Source organism: Mytilus edulis, chromosome 12 (assembly GCF_963676685.1).
Source record: "Mytilus edulis chromosome 12, xbMytEdul2.2, whole genome shotgun sequence".
In the NCBI taxonomy this organism is placed as follows: domain Eukaryota; kingdom Metazoa; phylum Mollusca; class Bivalvia; order Mytilida; family Mytilidae; genus Mytilus; species Mytilus edulis.
The window spans coordinates 29,825,414-29,846,281 of record NC_092355.1 but is presented as its reverse complement, the minus strand read 5'-3'; the positions used below and the strand labels follow the sequence as shown (position 1 = coordinate 29,846,281).

The following is a 20,868-nucleotide window of genomic DNA, read 5'->3' as shown; positions in this document are numbered from 1 at the left end:
TATTCAAATAGTATCTTAAGTAACATTTTTCAAACCGGAAGTAACAAATTTTATCTTACCTCCTATACATTTCCAGGAATATGATTGGTTAAAAGCGTCCGCGTGCAAACCGTGTATATTTGATATTAGATTAGTAGGGAGGCGGGGCTTATCTCATACACGGTTAGTAGTGGAGTTACGTCCCTTTATATTCCTTATTAGGTAAGAAGGGGGCGGGGCTTATTTCATACACGGTTAGTAATGGTGTTATGTCCCTTTATAAAAAACAAAACGGTACTGAGAAAAAAAATCTTAAAAGTTCCAACAGACGAAGAAATTGATGATTAAGATTGAAACAAATTCATAAAACACATTTAAACCTTACAAGTTATTGTTGGCATCTGTTTTTGTAGGATCAATGGAAGTATTTTCTTAGTGCTTACAGTATTGCAGACTTGCTCATTTTGAGAACCACTAGTCTTAATTTCACACGTTAAGATAGTCGGTAAGATAAATTCGTTACATAGTGTGCTAGTGACGTAATAAGGTATAAGGGTCATTTTCAAAAAATGTGGATATTTCAGTTGTGAAATAACAATACAAAAAAATATTCAATTTTCAACTTTAATATATGAAATTGAATAGTTTAACAACAATACAACCTGAAATAAAAATATGCAATCTTAAATGCTACTACAAAAATATTTTAAAAAATAACATAGAAACAAGTATGGGACATATGTCAACTACATAACGGATTTAGTTTCGGTCCCTAATTTTTTTTTAATAATACATGTATTTACATTTTGCTTGATATATATTTCCATAAAAATCATCACACTTTTTTCAAAACAGTTAAAATAACACTTTTTAGAAACATATTTTAAAGTGAATTTAATTCAGCATTGTCAACTACATAACGCTTTTTGTCAACTACATAACGATTCACTGCGTTAATATGTAGTTGACCGTTATGTAGTTGACCTATTTGTGGTTTTTGGATGATTTTCTTGACCCTTATACTACCAGATAAATGGTTTTTATTGAATTAGAGTCAGTATTATAGACTTTGAATGATTTATGTAAAAAAAAAAATATTTATGCCAAAATTTCAATGTTTTTGCCGTTACAAAGTTGACATAGAACATGTAGAATAAAATTACGGAGTAATTTGTACTCACCAAAACTAATCTATAATGAAATGAATCAATGATGTCATCCTGTAACTTTAAGCATGTCATCAGAGGATGAAGAGTAAGTAGAGAGCACTTCCTTAGTTACAAGGGATATAATCAGTTGTTTATTGGCAACATTATTTCATTTGTGTTATGTAGTTGACATTTTTTTAAGTACGAAATGAAAAGTAAAAAAAAATGCTAATAAAATCTAATAATTCCCTGTATTTGTGTATACATACCTGCAGTGATACCTATATATTTATAATAACAAAAGAAAAATAATAATTTCCGCTGGGTATTAAAACCAGCATTTAAAAAAGACTAGTTTTTCAATTTCGTACAAGCAATTTTGGGGTTTTTGGACCCTTTGAAACCCACTGGAAGCAATTTCTGTAGCTAAATTTCATATTGAATTTGCTGGAACTTGTTAGACACACCAAAAACTAAATTGTGTATCTAAAAATTGGATAAAAATATTTACACTTTTTTAGAAATATTGATTGTACAAGAAAATCCACATTTTTTGAAAAAGTCCCATATATGGGGTCAGTAAATTCCATATGGGGATTCGAGCTTCGCTCTCACCCCATATGGAATTTACTGACCCCATATATACCGTATTAGGTCACTAGCACACTATGTAACTAATAATCTCCCTTATTTTAAAAATATTGTATAGAAACCATATATTTTTGGAATCAGCGTACAATAAGCTATAATTTGAAGATTGTAATGACATTTTAAACCTAATTTTACTACTTTCATATTGAAATACATGGTTTTTGGTGGAAAGACCTTCAATTGTTCTCTGAAAATTGGTTTTTAATTGTATTTAGAATTTATTATAGTTCAGACTGCCATTATAGTTGTTAACTTTTATGATGCATTGATACAATACAGGGACAGCATGTGAATACATTTAAAGACATTTAGACCAGCTAGTAGCCATGACAACAGAAACAGATTCTCTGAAGGTTCTTCATACACAGCCAATTGATATACAGGAGAGTGGTTGTAAGTTTTGACAATTTAGACTAATCACATGGCATGGAAAGATTTGGAGACCTCCTAGTTTTTTTTAATTTTACTTGCACTGGTGATATTTCAAACTATTAAATTGATTAAAACAAGGTCCCCATTGCATTAGGGTATTGTAAGATAATCATGCCCTCTATCCCAATCTATTTGTTATGGGATGAATGTGGCAGTTCATATATATTCTAATATAAGAATAAGGAGTTGTGTTATGATTGCCAATGAGATAACTAGCCACCAAAATTCCAAGTTGGTGTAAGTAATGATTGTTTTATGAAAGGTGTATATATTTAATATAAAAAGATGTGGTATGATTGCTAATGAGATAACTCTTGACAAGAGACCAAATGACACAGGAATTAACAAATATAGGTCACAGTAAAGCCTTCAACAATGAGCAAAGCCCATACCGCATAGTCAGCTTTAAAAGGCCCTCAAATGAAAAAATGTAAAACACATACCTGCCAACTTTACAAAATGCCCATTTGTGTTTTACATGTAAGATGGCTTGTATAGTCCTACAAAACCTTAAAGGGGGCCTACAAATACATTTTAATATTGTTTTTTGGCTTCTTCACACTTTTAAAAGCCTATAGCCATTGTAAAATTAATTGTTTTGTTTAAATTGTGGACAAAATAGCTCTTTTGAAATTTCCATTTGGGAGCTTCCTTGGGGGAAATCCACCTCAAATAATGACAGTTGGCAGGTATGAAAACAATTAATGAACAAAAAAATTGATGAAAAACAAATATGTAACACAGTAACCACTGAATTACAGGCTCCTGACTTAGGACAGGCACATAAAATAACTGCTTTGTTAAAAGTTTGAATGTCAAAAACTAAAATCTAAAATAAAAGCAATTGAGAAGTAGATCTGATTTTAATCTTGATTTACTTCCTGATAGGAGAAGTTAGGATCCTTTATTTACAATGGTTTCTTAATTTACCATTGTTTAAGTTAGCTGTAAGTTTAGAAATTATTGCGTGCATTATTTATTATTGTGATTTTTCACCAATAGACAAAATTGAGAGTTTAATTATTGTGATTATAAAAGAATCTGCATTAAGATCTATGTTTCAGAACTTTATCAAAATGTGAGTTCTTCTTATAGCAATACTCACCCAGTCCCATTAATCAAATTAATAAAACCTCGCAATAATCTATGAATTTACAGTCTTTTATTTAAGATTGCCCACTTTTATAAAATGAAAATGGTATTTTTTTATTAAACTTTGATTTTTATAACGATTAACAAAAATTTATTATCAAGATGGATATTAACTCATCATGTCTCAATTTAGTTTCAGATGACCTGACGGAGTTGGTCAAAGATCTGTCACCTACATCCCAAGCCAGGACTATACTATTATTACAAAGTCTTAGAAAGAATGAGGGTGAGTATCAACATAAATATTATGAGTTAAGGTGGTACATAACACTACAGGGAGATAACTCTGTAGAAATCAGCTGAAAGTTTTAATCACTTTTTATTGTGAAGGAGATATTAAGTTTCTCAATGATCAAATTATGGTTTGTCAAACTGCCATATATCCATTGAAATTTTTCTGTTAAGATTAAGTGTATGGTTTAAGTTTTTTGAAATTTTTATATTTTGTCAAAGGGTCATATTTTGTCGACCTTTTATATTAAATCAAATGAGCGAAATTAATTTAAGTCACGGTGTTTGGTACCACATAAAGTACTATAATTATATATTTATGTAGGTTTTTTTTAAGTACGTGGAGACTTAAAAATCATTCAAAATGCTGAATAAAAACAAATATTTCTATCACACTTTTTTCTAAAACAATTGACTAGAAAACTTCATTATGGTTATTAACTTCAAAATGATCATGATGATGGGTTGTATTGGTGAGGTCCTGGCATGTAGGTCACTTATTTCCTTATGATCCTGTTTGCCAATACTTTGAATTTTTCAACAGGCTGAATGAAATCAACTATTTCTTCAACCTTTTCTCAAAAGCTTTTGAACTCAAAGATTTCATATTTTATCATATATATATATATATATATGGACCATGCATATGTTAAGCATAACACTATGTGCATTTTTTTTTTAATATTGTATATATATATCAATAAACCTTATCCTTTATCCAATCAGCATTCTCGAATAAAATGTCTTTTTTCATAATTTAAGGAAAAGAATATAACTAAAGGTACTGGTATATATGTATAATTCACTTGAATATATATATATATGTTATAATCAGTTAACTAATACAAACTAACATCATTGTTCATACGTGGGATGGTAACAAGCAAGCTAAAGGAGTCAGACTATTGGTTTATATATTCATGATACTTTACACCAACTTTTTTCGTGACTTCAGCGAGGTGAAAAATAATGAGAATATAAAACGTTGCATAAATGTGAAACTTAGATCTTTCCTTATTTATTTCAAGTAAATTTTAAAATTGTGAAAAAAGAATTGCTTTAAAGCTAGCTATATATATAGAAAGTATCCACGAAAATAAATTGGGTTACATTATACATTTTGTAAGACAATAAAAGAATTACAAACTCTTAACATAGAAAAAAGAATTTTAATGCATCAAATTTAACTTTGTGAACAATTCATCAGGGATAATTAAGTTGTAAATTGACAAAAGTTTTAATGACCTCTCTTGTTTTTACTTTATAACACTCTGTGATCTACAGGTATGCAGATGTGGGTTTTTTTCTGAAAGAATCAAATATAGTAAAATAAGGAATCTGATGTACAGTAGTTGTCGTTTGTTTAATATGTAATTTATATGTGTTTCTCGTTTTTCTATATAGATTAGACCGTTGGTTTTCCCGTTTGAATGGTTTTACACTAGTAAGACTTGTATTAATATGTTTAAAGGCGACGCACTTAGTAACTATCGCCATTCATATTTAATTATGATTGCGTATTTAATCTATATAGAAGTAATATCAAATTTCTAAATTTATCTGTCTAACACCACACGAAATTGGTCAGAACACACCCCCATCATTTATTCTTCTGCCAGCAGCCAATAGAAATAGTGCTGTCTCATCAGATTTCTTGCTTACTAAATTTGCGATTTCATTATCACTTCTCCCTTAGGTAGGGATGAAATATGCGTCTTTCTCTAATGTAGAGATTATTATGACACATTATAACAAAACTCTAATGAGGAGTACTTATGATTAGCATTTTTTTTATACAACTGTGATCAAACATGTCAAAACGAAATAGACACTTCAAACGTACTGACAAAAACAGAAAAAGTACAGCAAGAAAAATACAAAGTAAAATAAAAAACAAAAAACGAAGACACAAAAAGAAAATATGTACACGTCGAAAGGCAGAAAATTATGTGAAAATGTTCACAAGAGAAAAGTTATCTGATTCAGATATTAACATATTATCCAAAGGGCTGAAATTCATTCCGAGTCCTGTTCTAAAAAGAGCAAAAAATGACCTTCTGTGTGACTGGGAAAATTTATCTCGTAGAATGAGATTAAATTACTCATTTAGAAACACTGAAAATTCTTCTGAAAAACATCCTTTCAAACGAAAGTCAGAATTCACTCCTGGATTCGCAAATAACGCTATTGAAACTTATTTATGGAAAACCAAGGTTGAACTTGAAAGATTACCTATGGTTAACAGTAGAAACAACCTGACAAAAAATGAATTCAATTCATTAATTTCACTAAAGAAAAATGAAAATATAATAATTAAAAAGGCAGATAAATGCTCCTCAATAGTAGTATTAGACAAACATATGTATATCAAACAGGCAATGACACAACTCTCAAGTGAAATCCATTATCACAAGCTGTCAGAAACACACAGCAAAGATATTTACAACATGATAATTGATATAATTATTCCTCTACACAACATGGGTCATATAGACAAACATTCTCTAGATTATTTGACATCTGGCAAGGAGTTCAAACCAGGTCGTTTATATATGCTTCCAAAAACACATAAATTAAGCATAGATCAAATAAATGACATCGAAAAAGACAAAAATCTTATTAAAGATATAAATATACCCGGCAGACCTATTATATCTATGTCAGGCAGTCCTACTGAGACAATTGCACATTTTATTGATTATTTCTTAAGGGAAATAGTCTTTCAACAATGGACATACACAAAAGACAGCACAGCGTTTATAAATAAAATAGAAGAACTTAAGCTTCCATTTGAATTTATCATGGCATCATTTGATGTAACAAGTATGTACACAAATATGGAACATTCCGAAATTGTTAATGCCATTGATGGAGCTTGGAATAAGCTTAGATCATGCAATTTCAAAATAAAAATTCCGCCTAAACAAAGTATGTTAGAACTTATAAGAATCATACTAAAAAACAATGAGTTTGAATTCAATGGTGAATTGTTTCGACAGAAAATAGGGGTTCCGATGGGAAGTCCTCTCTCGCCTTCTCTCACAGATATCAGGATGTTTGAAATTATCAATGAGATTTTAAACAAGTTTACGATGAGAGACAAAATCATGCACTTATCAGTGTACCGTGATGATGCATTCTTGATTTTCAAAGGAACTAAAGCAGAATTAACTGAATTCTTTGACATATCGAATAGCATACATCCTCTCCTTAAGTTTACTTTTGACATTAACGAGAGTCACATTACATTTTTAGACGTGACCGTTTTTAAAGGAGAGAAATTTAAGAAAGAGAGGACTTTAGATTTTCAAATATACAGAAAACCAACAGAAAATTATCAATATTTGCATCGAAGTTCATCGCACCCCAAATCAGTTTTCAAGGGACTGGTTATAGGCGAAACTGTTAGAATAATTAGATGCACCAGTGATGAGTCAAAAACTAAGGCTGACATTAATTTCTTCAAACAGAAATTAATAGAAAGAGGTTATAAAAGCAAAGAATTGAATAACTGGATAGCGAAGGCAACAACAATTAAAAGATCAGAAGCTTTAAAATATAAACAACGCTCCAATAACAAAACTGCTCCCTTGGTATTTTGTACAAAATACAACCCAATGTTTAAACAATTGAACAGAGTAATTAGAAAGCATTGGAATATTATCAAAAGAGATGCAACCGCTAAGAGTCTTTATGAGAGACCCCCAATGATTGCATACAAAAAACACAAAAATCTCAAAGAATATCTGACATCTGCTAAACTGAAAAAAGAGAAATAACTCTAAAAAGTTATAACAAATGCATAACATCATTTCTGATATGTATATAAGACCACCTAGTCACAGTCCGACTCCTTATACCTCGCCGTGTAATAACAATTGATTACTTTATTTCTGCATATAGGAAGAACAATAAAACCTATATACAAGGCTTGAGTCGCTGATGAGGGTACGGCCTCGATCAAATTAAAAAAATATATAATTGATCTTAATAGGTACCCGAAACACTTTGGCTGGTCGAATATATTGGAACGGATTGGGAGTGATCTCATTTCAATAATACTTTATAGCTTGTTGTTCGGTGTGAGCCCAGGCTCCGTGTTGAAGGCTGTACATTGACCTATAATGGTTTACTTTTTTTAAATTGTTATTTGGATAGAGAGTTGTCTCATTGGTACTCACACCGCATCTTCCTATATCTATAAATACATACATTGAATATATTTTAATTTCTCAACAAATCTCTGTCTATATGTAATGACAGTTGATAAACAATTGCATTTTATCTCTTGAACACGAAGAAAGCTGTTATTTCATGCTTTTTTTCATTTTAAGAAATGAATAAATATATTTATTACATGGGTTGCAATAAATTACATTGATTTCCCAGTTAGATAAAAACCGATAATTTCACATGTGAAATAAACGTGGTTATTTCACTCTCTGACGTCATACAACAATAGGCGTTGTCAAGACGTCGATAACGTCGGATCAAAACAAATTGTCAATGCGTAGGAAAAAGATATAGTTCCTTACATTTTCTACATTAATTTCATAAAAAAAAGCCATTTGCCAATGTAATAAAAAGAATAACTAATCGCCGTATTTGAATATAAAAAATAAGACAACTTGTGACCGAACGCCGCTATGGATTAAACTCGTGCTGCGCACTCGTTTAATCCAGGCGTCGTTCGGTCACGCGTTGTCTTATTTTTGATATTCAAATACGGCGATTAGTTATACTATAAATACATATAAATGTAACATGTAATCATTCTTGACTTCCTAAAATCAGTTAGGAAAACAATCATAAATAATTTTCAGATGATTCAAATGCTTATATATATTTAATAACACTGTAGCAATTTCACACATTCTTGAACATAGTTTAAGAATGTGACATAATCTTTAGATATCACATGTACACTACAGTAAAATAGGTTTTAAACAGTTATACTCTCAATGAGTGCTGTGATTTGTATTTACTTGCTTTTAAATAAAAGAGCTATAAATGCTATGGTTATGGATTGTTTTTAACAGACATTATGCCTTACGACAGTAATGCAAAAACAAATTATGAATGTAAATAGTAAATATAAAAAAGAAGATGTGGTTAGATTGCCAATGAGACAACTCTCCACAAGAAACCTTTTTACCTTCAGACTATGTGTAAAGGAGATTAAAGATTGAAATAGTCCTTTTTTCTTGGTCCATCTACTAATAAGAGTTTTTGGTTTTTTTTAATATTGCCATAATTTGTTTTAAGATCTTTTTGCAGCCATTACCGGTACTTAAAATAATTAACTTGATCATTAACATATAGAGATGGAGTTATTTCAAATACTGTTCAGCCTAATTTACTTCTTTATTTTAAAACTAACAATTGAGAATCTAAATTTTAATCGCAAGGCTACAAATTTCTGCTGAATAGGGAGAAATTATTTTGTTTAGATACTCAAGATCTTTGTTGAGACAAATTTAGAAAATTTGTATTTTGTTGAATGCTTGAATTTATAGTTCACCTAAATTCATGTGAAAATGCATATGTTCAGCAACAATCCATTCCATCATTCATTATATAGATTTTTAAAGCATATACTGTTTTTTAAATGAAACAGTTAAAATTTATGATAATAATAAAGTTTATGAAAGAAAGATATAGATAATATGTTAAACTGTTTTTTGTTCAATACTTTTAGCTGTAATTGGTGTTGATGATCAGAAGAGACCAGTCATACAGTACAAAGATGAAAGATCAAGGTAGAAGTAGGATAGATAGCTTCCAAATACATATATAGAATAGGGAGATGTGGTTACAAATAAGAAGATGTGGTATGAGTGCCAATAAGACAACTCTACATCCATGTCACAATTTGTAAAAGTAAACCATTATAGGTCAAAGTACAGTCTTCAACACTGTGTCTTGGTGCAACCTAACAGCAAGATATAAAGGGCCCCAAAATGACTAGTGTAAAACCATTAAACAAGGAAAACCAACGCTCTAATGATAATGTATACAATAAAAAACAAGAAACAAGAAACACTTATGAACAACATAAAAAAACCGACAACCACTGAACATGATTACATTGCCCATGAGACAATTATCCACAGGAGACAAAATAAAAGAAATGACCTAGATGTTAGATCTAGGTCACTGTAGTGCTTCAACAATGAGCAAAACCAATGCCTCATATCAAGTTTTACATGGCACGAACATGCTAAAATGTAAAACAATTCTGAATTACAAGGGGGTTTGCAGGCATCAAACACTCTAATCCTTTAATCTTGGGCACAACATTAGAACAAACTGAAAAAAGTCAGTTGAAAATGGCTTAACTCATTAGATTGGTAAACATTTAAAGCATAAACAAACAAGGAACAAAACACAAAAGACTAATCTGAGAGTAGAGGTCTCACACTGATCATTTGATTGATTTGATCAATTATACCAACGAAATCCATGAAAATTGGTACACAACAATTACTTTTGAATTCACATGATTTATATAAGAAAATCAGGAAATATGTAATGCTGAATTTGCTCTCAAAGATACACAATATAGATACATTCATATATTACTTTTTGTCTATAAAACTGACTTGTACATTGATGTTACTGAGAGTTATTTCCCTTGAAGTCTTCCCAATTAGATACACATAATTATTTAGGTTGATTCATATGAAGCAGTACTTATACTCCCCATACAATGGTATTGAACCGACTGATTAAAAGAGAGAGTGTTTTTATTTTACAATTATCAAATGATGGATTAAAAATCGTATTTTTTCCGTTCACAAATAACTGAAATATTCATTTACTGTTCATAAGAATACCTAAGATTGTATGAAATTAAATGTAAAATTACCTCTTTTTTTTTACTTCATAGAATTTTGAAGATGCTAAGAAAAGAGAAATCAAGAAAATCGAGAAGAAATTGAAGCAGATAGAACTTCTTGAGAAAAAGCACGAGGAAGAATTTTCATACAATAAGGATGAAGTAATCATACATGTTGTTAGAGCAAGGCGCCTCGGTGGCCAAGTGGTTTAAGTAGTTCTACTACTGTAATCACTATATATAGCTAGCCAGTCAACACTGATGTTGTGAGTTTGAACCCCTCTCTTGCAGATGCACTCAACTCCAATCTTAATTGACTAGGATTGTCAGTTTGCCTATCAAAGGTCAGTGTTTTTTTTCTAGTACTCAAGCTTCCTCCACCAATTAAAACTGGCAGCCACTAAAAAGCCAAAATGTGGCGCTTAAAAGTGGTGTTAAATACCAAAAATGAATCTTATTGTTACGGTTGATGCTATTGGGGGTCAGTATTTTCACAATTACACTGTAGTATGAAGCTTTACTGTTAGGGTTAAAGTCACTCATTCATAAAATTTGTATATCAATATTTACTCATTTGAAAAAATATTCCGCTTGAAATGTTTTAACATTTTTTACCAGATTTTGAAGTAAGAGAAAATTTCCTTTTTACGATACGCAAAACAAAATGAATTCTCCATGTCACATGCAACAGAAGAAACAAGTTAGAATATGGGCCAAAGAAACGTAGCATTTTTAAAATAGTTATAAATAAAATGTCTATTGAAAGGTTGTTCAAACCTCTGAAACCTTTCTTGCTTAAATATCAACATTAAGATTTTCCTAATCCAAATGTGTTAAAGGATTTTTTTACAACGAAAAAAACAAAAGACATAGAGTTATAATCTTAAAGAGTAATCGTAGTTACCGAAACCAGTTCCATGTCCAGTTACAACAAGTAAATAAATCATGTTTCCCTAGACTTAAATATCAATCAAGGTATATTCAATGTGTTCAACAGATTTAGGGCAAACATGTCATAAATAGTCTTGGGAAAAAATGAGCTTGTACAATGCTTAGATATCAATTTAATGTCACAAGCGGGTTTAAGTGGTAATAAAAACTCCTGCTATTTTAACAGGTGATAGCTAAAGAATATCGTATAAAGTTTGTTATAATATAAATGTGTTAAATAAACTTATGTTTGTTGTATTGTAGGAACTTAAAGTCAGAGCCAAGGACAAGTTGTTAAAGGCATTAGAGGAATTAACGTATGTTATTTATTGCAAACATTTAAGAGATAACTGTATTGTATTTGAAGCTTTAAGGACATCCATCGGTAGTTTTTCTGTCGCAAATTTAGTTTACCTGGCGATGCGTAGCGGAGACAGGTAAACAGGTTTTTGCGACAGTAAAACTACCGATGGACATCTGCAAAGCTTCAAATACAATACAGTTATCTCTATTCTAATGCAAAACAAGTTCATAATTAAATTTCAAACATTATTTCAGTGTAAAATCTTCTTAAAGAAAATTCCGCGAAAAGATGTTATCTTCTTTGGTCCCTACACTAGGTGACGTCATAGGTATAATTCTGGCGTCAAACATTAACACCAGGTGTTTTCTGGCTTCTGTGCTGCTTCAGAATGTAACGAAATTTGATAAAAAGAAGATTTGTAGGTGCGACATGTTAGTTTTTTGGCTTATTATTGTAGAAATTACATGTCAATACATTCAGCAATTCAAAATGTCGACTACTTTAGTTACAGACAAGGAGATAGAGAATTTTACGCTAACTGTCATCCAATCAGAACCATTGATACAAAATAATTGCATTAGAATTAAGGATGTACAGCACTTCAGTGGAATTTAAAAATCTAGAATTTAAAATTGATACTCTAAGTCAGAAGAGCATTATAAATTAGTTAAGGAACAAAATAAGCTAAAAATATTGATAGGTTATTGAGCTCCTTTTCCAGTTATTCAATTCAAAAAGAATTGTAGGAAAAGGATGACTCAGACTTTTACCTTATATTTCAATTGATATTTTTGGGGTATCAAATCGAAAGGAAGAAATCTAGAACCTGCTTAAATTTGTTTAGCTGACCTAAATGTAATATTGAAGTCTAATATGAAAAAAAAAATTGGTGTTATGGAGAAAAATAATTGACCCTGTATCACAGGAAAAAAACAAGCAGTCCAAACATCTGACAAAAATTTCCTATACCACGCCAAAGTACATCCTTAAATATTAGTTCTAATATGAAGCACTGGTTGAGAACTGCTCGTGTTATTTATGGTGAATAATGACCTTTTTAAATATAAAATAAAAAGATTGTATGAAAAATAAAAAAATCTGAACTTTGAAATGCTGACATCAAATGTTACTCATAACACTAAATCTCTAGAAGGCCTTGGTAGTCACATGGTAGCATGCTTGCCTCCCAAGTGAAAGACTGGTTGGTTAATCATTGTCAGGATCATAGACTAGAAATTGGTATTTTCTAGCTTGCTTGTCTGCAAAGTACATGCATACGGTTGAAAAATAGAAAAATCTGTCTGAAAAGGTTATTCCTGAGCATGTTCATTTATAGAAAACATTTAGATTAGTTCAATATTTATGTTAGTTTCTGCGTCTTATATGTATGACAACAATGATTATGATATCAAAACTTTGTCATGTCAACATTAATATATAATGTATGCCTTCTGGGTTTGCAATAAGCAGAAAAATATGTTGTGATGTTTGCTCTCAGTTAGTTTTGAAGGAGATCAAATTTAATCTTCTGAAATTTACAAAGTAGTTAGATCATAATAATTCTGAAATAATTACTGGTTTTTAAGTAAGATACAAAACAAACAAGCGACCAAAAACAGGTTATTTTTTTCTGAAATAATGCATGTCTATGGTTGGCTAAAATGAAACTTGTACATACTTTTTTCCTAGCTTTTTGCAATCTCTTTTTTTTTGTAGATTGTAATGGGATATGAGAAAGACCGATTACAATTTGTATGTATAATACTGAAACATCAAAAAGTCAAGTTGATATTAGGACACCATATTATATTTTTTTTTAATTTTTAGTACCCATAAATAATGGGGCTTTTATTATAAATTATATTTTTATTGATTACGGGTTTTAGAATCCAATCTCACTTGTTTTTTTGTTATAAAGAACACCAGGGTTCTTAAAGTGAAAAATCACTCTTATTGGTGATTCTTCAAGTGATTGTTTGTGCATTATTGGAAAATGCTTCAGTTGATTGAATAAAATAGATATGACATGGTTTGAAAATGTAAGGCCAAACAATTGAACAAAATTTCTGGATTCAGAAGAAACACCATTAGATGGAGATAGAACTTTGATTATGTTAAACAGCTGCTAGTGAAAAAAAAGTTGGAGAACTTGGTGCTTAGTGATTAAAAAAAGTCTGGGAACCTAGTGCTTAGTGATTAAATAAGAACTTTATGCTTAGTGCTAAAAAATAGGTCAGATAACCTTTGGTTAAGTGTATTAAAAAGGCGGGAGAACTGTATCTGTAGGTCTGATAACCTTTTGTTTAGTTTGTTTAGTGTATTAAAAAGGTCAGAGAACCTATCTTTTATAGATATATATTAATAGATATGTAATGTATAAGCTGATTAGATTTAGATGTGGTTAGTTGAATTTAGAATATTGTAGTTTTTGAAAGTACACATATTTACATATGTTCTTCTTCCATTTTAATTGGTAGATGAGGTAATTGGGTTTACCATTTTTTTTTTATACAAGGGATTAGTTTATGTTCTAAACTCTTGTTACACAACTGGTTAAGGATGATAAACTAGATGTGACATTTTAGCAATTTTAGATCGGTCATTGTTTTCAATATCTAGCTTATAGAACTTGTAATGTGTTTTTTTTTCTCTTTTGCTCATTTGGAAACTAACAAAAAAATGTATGGAACCAGATATATTTGTTCAGTCTTGTAAAAATTGGATCATTTCAAATAAAATTAACAGTAAAACTTTTGTTTTTTGTTCGTGAAATTATGAACTCTCCTCTTTTGGTTGGTAAAACAGTTTCTTTGTCTGTTGCAAAAAGAAAGTTTGTCTTGAAATAGCATTTCTTGATATTTTAAACAAATTTATTTTTAAGCTCCAAAATAGATTTTAGATATTGTTTTATCAATACTTTTTTTTTTAAATAATTGCTAGAATCACTTGGTATATTTTATAACTCAACAGAAATAGTATGCTAATTTTTTAAAGTAAGGAAAACATCTGTGATGTTGCATACCATTTTATACCATTTGTTTTATCATATCTCATGTCATCTTTTATTACCGTTTTACAGTGCAATGCTTGTGCTAGTATATTTTCAAATAAATATTTTTTTTTATTAAAATATCTTATTTCTTCAGTTATGCTGCTTCAAGCTTGCTGTCTCGCCTCTGACAAAAGTTGCAAATGCTAGACATTGTAGATTACAATCAAATGACAGTGGCTGCAATGGCGTAAACTTTTAGTATAAAGCTTTATATTTGAGAAGGTAGATGACATGGATGCTTCATACCTTGTATACAAATACCTTTATGTGACGAAGTCTGTCATATAATATCCATTGCCCTTCATCTCATTTTCCTGGTTCTGTGGCTGCTTGAAAAAATATTAGTGTTGAAGTGAAATACTCGATTATTAGTAGCTATTTGTTTTATTGTTCTTTGCAACTTCTACATGTCTGTCAGCTAGTATTCATCCTATCTTGACCTCATTTCATGAATAGTGATCAAGGATAAAGTTTAATGTTCAAGTCTTTTATCTCTGAAATTCTTATAAGCATAAGGTCAATTATGTGATATTCATGGAATGATTGTAGAGTGTATGTCTCCGTCTGGTAGGTTTTATCTGACCTTGACCTCATGGTTCAATGGGTACAGTATAGTTTTGTGGTTTTGTTTATTTCTCAGGTCATTAATAAACAAGTGACAGAAACGATTGTAAGATGTATATGTCTGTCTTGTCTAATTTGATATGACCATGTCTTCAATTTAAGGTTCATTGGTCAATAATCAGTCTTCATAGTGTTGTCAGTTGATAAGATACTATAAGCAATAGTTCAACTGTATTTGGTGTATTGAATGATTTTAAGTTGTACATGTGCGTCTTGCAGGGTTCATATGACCTGACTTAATTTTCATGGTTCATTGGTCAATGTTACGATTTTGTGGTTTAATCTGTTTCACAAAATGAATGAGTTACTAGGTTCAAAGTATCAAGCTTGTAAGCATACAGGTATTCACAAAAGTTGTTGCTTTTTATGAAATGAGTTGTTCTTTGTAATGTTTCCTTGAATACCCTAATGTTTTTTGCACAGAAAATGTAGATCACATTTGGGGTATTGTATAAAAAAAGGATAAAATAATCTATCTGGTTTTCCATCATATTAAATAATAATGTGACCTACCAAATTAGACTATTCACGGAATTTGTTATCACACAAGTAACATGATGGGTGCCACATGTGGAGCAGGATATGCTTACCCTTCCGGAGCACCTGAGATCACCCTAGTTTTTGGTGGGGTTCGTGTTGCTTATTCTTTAGTTTTAATTGTTTTCCGCTCTAAAATTGTCATTTTTTAAACGAGGAAACTATATAGCACTCCTTTTATAAAGTCAAAATATTTAATAACTTACCATATTGACCTTGTTAATATTTGACACCTTAACTTATCAAATCAATGTACAAACAATAGTACATTGGCTACTGAACTGAATGTTGTTCGTTTGATTTACTATAACTGTATATGCAATGAAAGAGGAATAACAGAGAACCTCGCAGAGGGAGAAAAATGTTCGCCACATGGTTACTATCCGAAGTTTCCCTCTTTTTTTCATGTAAATTCACCGTTATGTAGCATACGACCAAGGAAATTTGTTTACCAATGACAATAGAAAAGGGAAAGAAAATAGCCATGTTGTCTCAAAACACTTAAAAGTACCGAAGCAGATTAAATTAAATGTTGATTAACATTAATCACTCAATGTACGTAGTTTTGCTGACTAGTAAAATGAATTAATGACCAATGTTGTCCAAAAGTATTCTCACGACATTATCTTAATCTTAATCCATAAATATTTCCTATTAACGCTAACACGACTCATAGATGTCTCTAATATAATAGAAAAAGATTTAAACACTCGGATATCTGTAACAAAATGCACTCTTTGTTTGATATAAATTTTAAAATTAATTAAAATAATTGACTTTTAATACAAAACACGACATGAAAAGTAGCAAATGCTTTAACTTACGATTTAAGATAACAATTCTCTGAAATACATTAATCAAAACCATAGCATGATTTCTCAAGACAAGGTGGTTCATTTGCTATGTTTACATGTTACTGATTTACTATTATATTTATTAGGGCCCCGCCGACGGCGGGTCACCCTATAGTGATCAGTCTGTCCGTCCGTCCGTCTGTCCGTCCGTCTGTCCGTCCGTAACACTTTCGTGTCCGCTCCATATAAAGAGAACCGTTATGATTTCATACTTAATACTTAACATGATTATTAACCAACACCAGAGGGTGTGTCATGTTGTAGGTACAACTTCCTAGGTCAAAGGTCAAGGTCAAAAACTTTGGTTTCAGTTGACAACCCCGTGTCCTGTGGTGAAGATCGTGTCCGCTCCATATCTAGATAACCATTATGATTTCAAAGTTTATACTTGACATCCATTTTAACAACCACCAGAGGGTGTGTCATGATGTATGTACAACTTCCTAGGTCAAAGGTCAAGGTCAAAAACTTTGGTTTCGAGTTGACAATCCTGTGTCCTGTGGTGAAGATCGTGTCCGCTCCATATCTAGATAATCGTTATGATTTCAAAGTATATACTTGTCATACATTTTAACCACCACCAGAGGGCGTGTCATGATGTATGTACAACTTCCTAGGTCAAAGGTCAACGTCAAAAAAACTTTGGTTTCAGTTGACAACCCTGTGTCCTGTGGTGAAGATTGTGTCCGCTCTATATCTTGAGAACCGTTATGATTTCAAATATTATACTTGACATCCATTTTAACCAACACCAGAGGGTGTGTCATGATGTATGTACCACTTCCTAGGTCAAAGGTCTGTCTGTCTGTTGGTCTGTCCATCGCTAACAAATTTGATCCACATTATATTTTGAGAGGACAGCTGTTATTATTTCATACTTTATACCTGACAAACATTTTCAACTTAACATATATATTAACCAACACAAGAGAATGTGTCATAATGTATGCATCCTAGGTCTAAGATCAGTCTGTCGGTCTGTCCATCCGTTCGTTGTTCTTAACAAACTGTGTCCGCTCTACCTCTCGAGAACCATTAATATTTCATACTTTATACTTGGTGGGTCATAATATATTGAAGGCATAATTCTAAAAATATGTGACAAATATCAATTGGGCAGCACCTTTAAACATATTGTTCAAACATCAATCCATATATCCAGAAGTCACCTTAGAGTAGTAAACAATGAGTTCACATCATGCAGTCATATCACTATTATACTATGAAAGTAAGATGAGAATATTTATCAGTTTTAACTTAAAATCTTAGATCAAAATCACACATGAGACTATGTAATAACTTCAAATAATGCTTCATATCAGATTATCCATACAACTTATTTACCCCACGTTATTGACAGCGGGGCCCACAGAGATGGCTCCCATCTCAATGATATCTAGTTATTTCTGCGTTTGTTTTTACTGTATTCTTCATTTCTTGTCACGTAGTATTGTCATTTTAGAGATATGTTTTTGAATTTAAAATCGTATTGCAAAAGACAATAATCAAAATACACTCATCATAATAATCTGGATCGACATTTTATGTTTACGCCAGACGCGCGTTTAGACTAAAACGATTCATCAGAGATGCTTGAATCAAAAGTTTTTAAAAAGGACATTCATTATAATAAATTCAATAACTCATAGCTTCACCTCGGTTGACAATGTTTTCTCGGGATAACAATCTGCTCTAACAACCTCTGAGCTATGTGTTATGTATATATTGATACAGTACATTTATGTTTATAAAATCGATAAACTTCATTTTATTTATATCCATATATTTAATTGACAATGCATGTGAATACGTATAGCAGTTAATTAAACATTAAAGCTGGGTTGCATATAGTAATCTACATATATTTTATAAAATGTTTTACATTTTTTTATATTTATATTCATATCAATAACTTATCATCTCATTTTCACCAAAAAAAGTAGATATCTTTTACAACTATCATTTTGGGACAGCAACTGACCTTAAGATACAATCATCATTTTTCTTCTTGCTATAATTATTAGTTCACCTACAATTTTCAGTCCCCCCTCTCACACACACACACACACATACACAAAATAATCTTCAAAGGGACAAACAATGTTTTTTTTTAATTTTAATAAGATTTTGAGGGCAATGTTTTCTATATAAAGTCGACTAATCATTTTGGCCTTTGACTTGTATTAATAGATCTTTTTTTTGTCAAATGCTTCCGTAACTAGTTTCTCTGTTCAAACAACAGTTCTCACATTAGAAAAAAAAATATACAAGAACGGGTACCAATTGCTAAGATATATCTTCAAATAAGCGTTAATTACTGTCATTCGAACCATGTCCAGACCTGTCTTTAATGATCTGTCCGTTGTATACAGTTGTGAACTATTTATCATAGTTTCTGCGAAAAACTACGATATAATAACAACTTGATGGGGCGAATTCCTCAAAGTCGACTTATAGTTTCGTGCCTGCTGAATTTGTAGTGAAATTTGAAAAGCAATATTACCATTTGAGATTTTCTCAACCTTTTTTACTTTTCAAATGTATAAATAATTACGCATAAAATAGAAGTTGGTATTGGGGTGTACATAAATCATGTTTTTTAAACTGCAATTGTTTCATTGATTGGGTTTTAAATCTACATCTATTATAACTTTTAAAAAATCTAAAATACTATAATATAAATTCAAGATTTTCAACAAACGAAATAAGCGTTGACATTTTTGACATTCAGAACATCATTCTTGTTTCCTTTATTGATAGTGGTTTCAAGAAGTAATATTTTACACAGTCTTTCCATTTGAAATCTTGACAGCAATGTGAGTTGACAGTCAAGATCATCGGAGATTCTTTGAAACTAGATACTCCTCGGACATGTAAGACACATGGTGTTTCCTTAAAATCAGAAAAAAAACTTAGATAATGTTTTCTAAATGTATCATAACAATTATGACGGTACCCCAGTAATGGTTAATTGATAGAACCCTCTAGTACTGACAGTCCACTGGAGGCACTTCAAAACCAGACAATACATGACACTAATAAAATAAACACTTTAAAATGTGTCAAAGGTTGACAATTAGAATTTGTCCGTTTGACTGCATGGATTAACACATTTGACTTATCTTTTCCCCCAAAGAACATGAAAGAACATGAAATTAAACATTATTTATATAAAAATGGGAGAGATCCGTTTGCGCCAAAAATGCGTCCTTTTGCGCTACAACTTTTTTTCTCCAATGCTACGTTTGCGCCACCTGTTTTAAAATTACATGGTATCATTTGCGCCAAAAATAAAACATACGATTGCGCCAATTAGAAGAAAATTACTTCCCTCCTCCTTTATTGTGACTTGGAACCGGCAGTTAACACTGCAAATGTTTCTTTTTCTGAAACATACTTTCTCTTACTTCTTGGCTGCATAGGTAGCATGTATCTTCACAAATATTGTCCAAAAAGACAAAACACTGAAGGATATAATACATAAATCACTTCACAATAATTCCTGTGGAATGCTTCTGCTCCATGACTGTTACGTCTTGCGGTAGATAAAGTTTCATCCCATACGGAACAACGCACTGTGTTATCAATATATGTGACTAAAACACAATCAGCAAAAGCTTCTATTTACTTCTCTTTTTGGTATATCTTGTATTAAATATTCAGCAAAGTAATACGTTTTCGTCTCTCTCTGTACATTAACTGTCTGAATGCATTTCAAGTCATTTCTCTCCAGATGCTCATCTTCATGGTGAAATATTTCCGAACATATGATACTTTTCAAGGCCGTAGCGCATGTTCTTTTAAAGTGTGGCATTTCGCCGAGCGGAGCGAGGCGAAAAATTTTTGGGCCCTTTTTTTTTAGCGGGGTTCGGATGCATGAAACGGAAGAAGCTTATTTCAGCATTACTATCTTAAATAAAAAACCAAAAAATATATAACAGACTGAATGCGGTTTTTTTTATTAGCAAGTAACAAAACAAGTTTCAACTCTGTTGGTCAACCAAAACTTTCCGATTCTCCTATGACCTGTACTATCAAAAAGCTTCAACACACGTTCTGATGTATATATATATATTTATGTCCAACAGCAAGTTATAAGCTTCTAAAAGACGAGAACATATTATAAGTTTAAGTCT

The 20,868-nt window shown here is 31.2% G+C and overlaps 2 protein-coding genes across 4 annotated transcripts in view; both read left to right on the top strand.

Annotated features, from left to right (window-relative positions):
* LOC139498221 (uncharacterized) overlaps positions 1–14,795 on the top strand; it is a 291,388-nt gene extending 276,593 nt beyond the window's left edge. For all 3 annotated transcript variants that reach the window (XM_071286592.1, XM_071286591.1, XM_071286593.1), the window contains exons 13-14: positions 11,626–11,678; positions 13,382–14,795. In XM_071286592.1, coding sequence (XP_071142693.1) covers positions 11,626–11,678; positions 13,382–13,388 — 60 coding nt within the window. In that variant the 3' untranslated portion in view covers positions 13,389–14,795. The remainder of the gene's footprint in view (positions 1–11,625; positions 11,679–13,381) is intronic.
* LOC139498222 (uncharacterized) overlaps positions 2,014–20,868 on the top strand; it is a 294,491-nt gene continuing 275,636 nt past the window's right edge. The window contains exons 1-3 of the mRNA XM_071286595.1: positions 2,014–2,171; positions 3,496–3,588; positions 9,292–9,352. Coding sequence (XP_071142696.1) covers positions 2,105–2,171; positions 3,496–3,588; positions 9,292–9,352 — 221 coding nt within the window. The 5' untranslated portion in view covers positions 2,014–2,104. The remainder of the gene's footprint in view (positions 2,172–3,495; positions 3,589–9,291; positions 9,353–20,868) is intronic.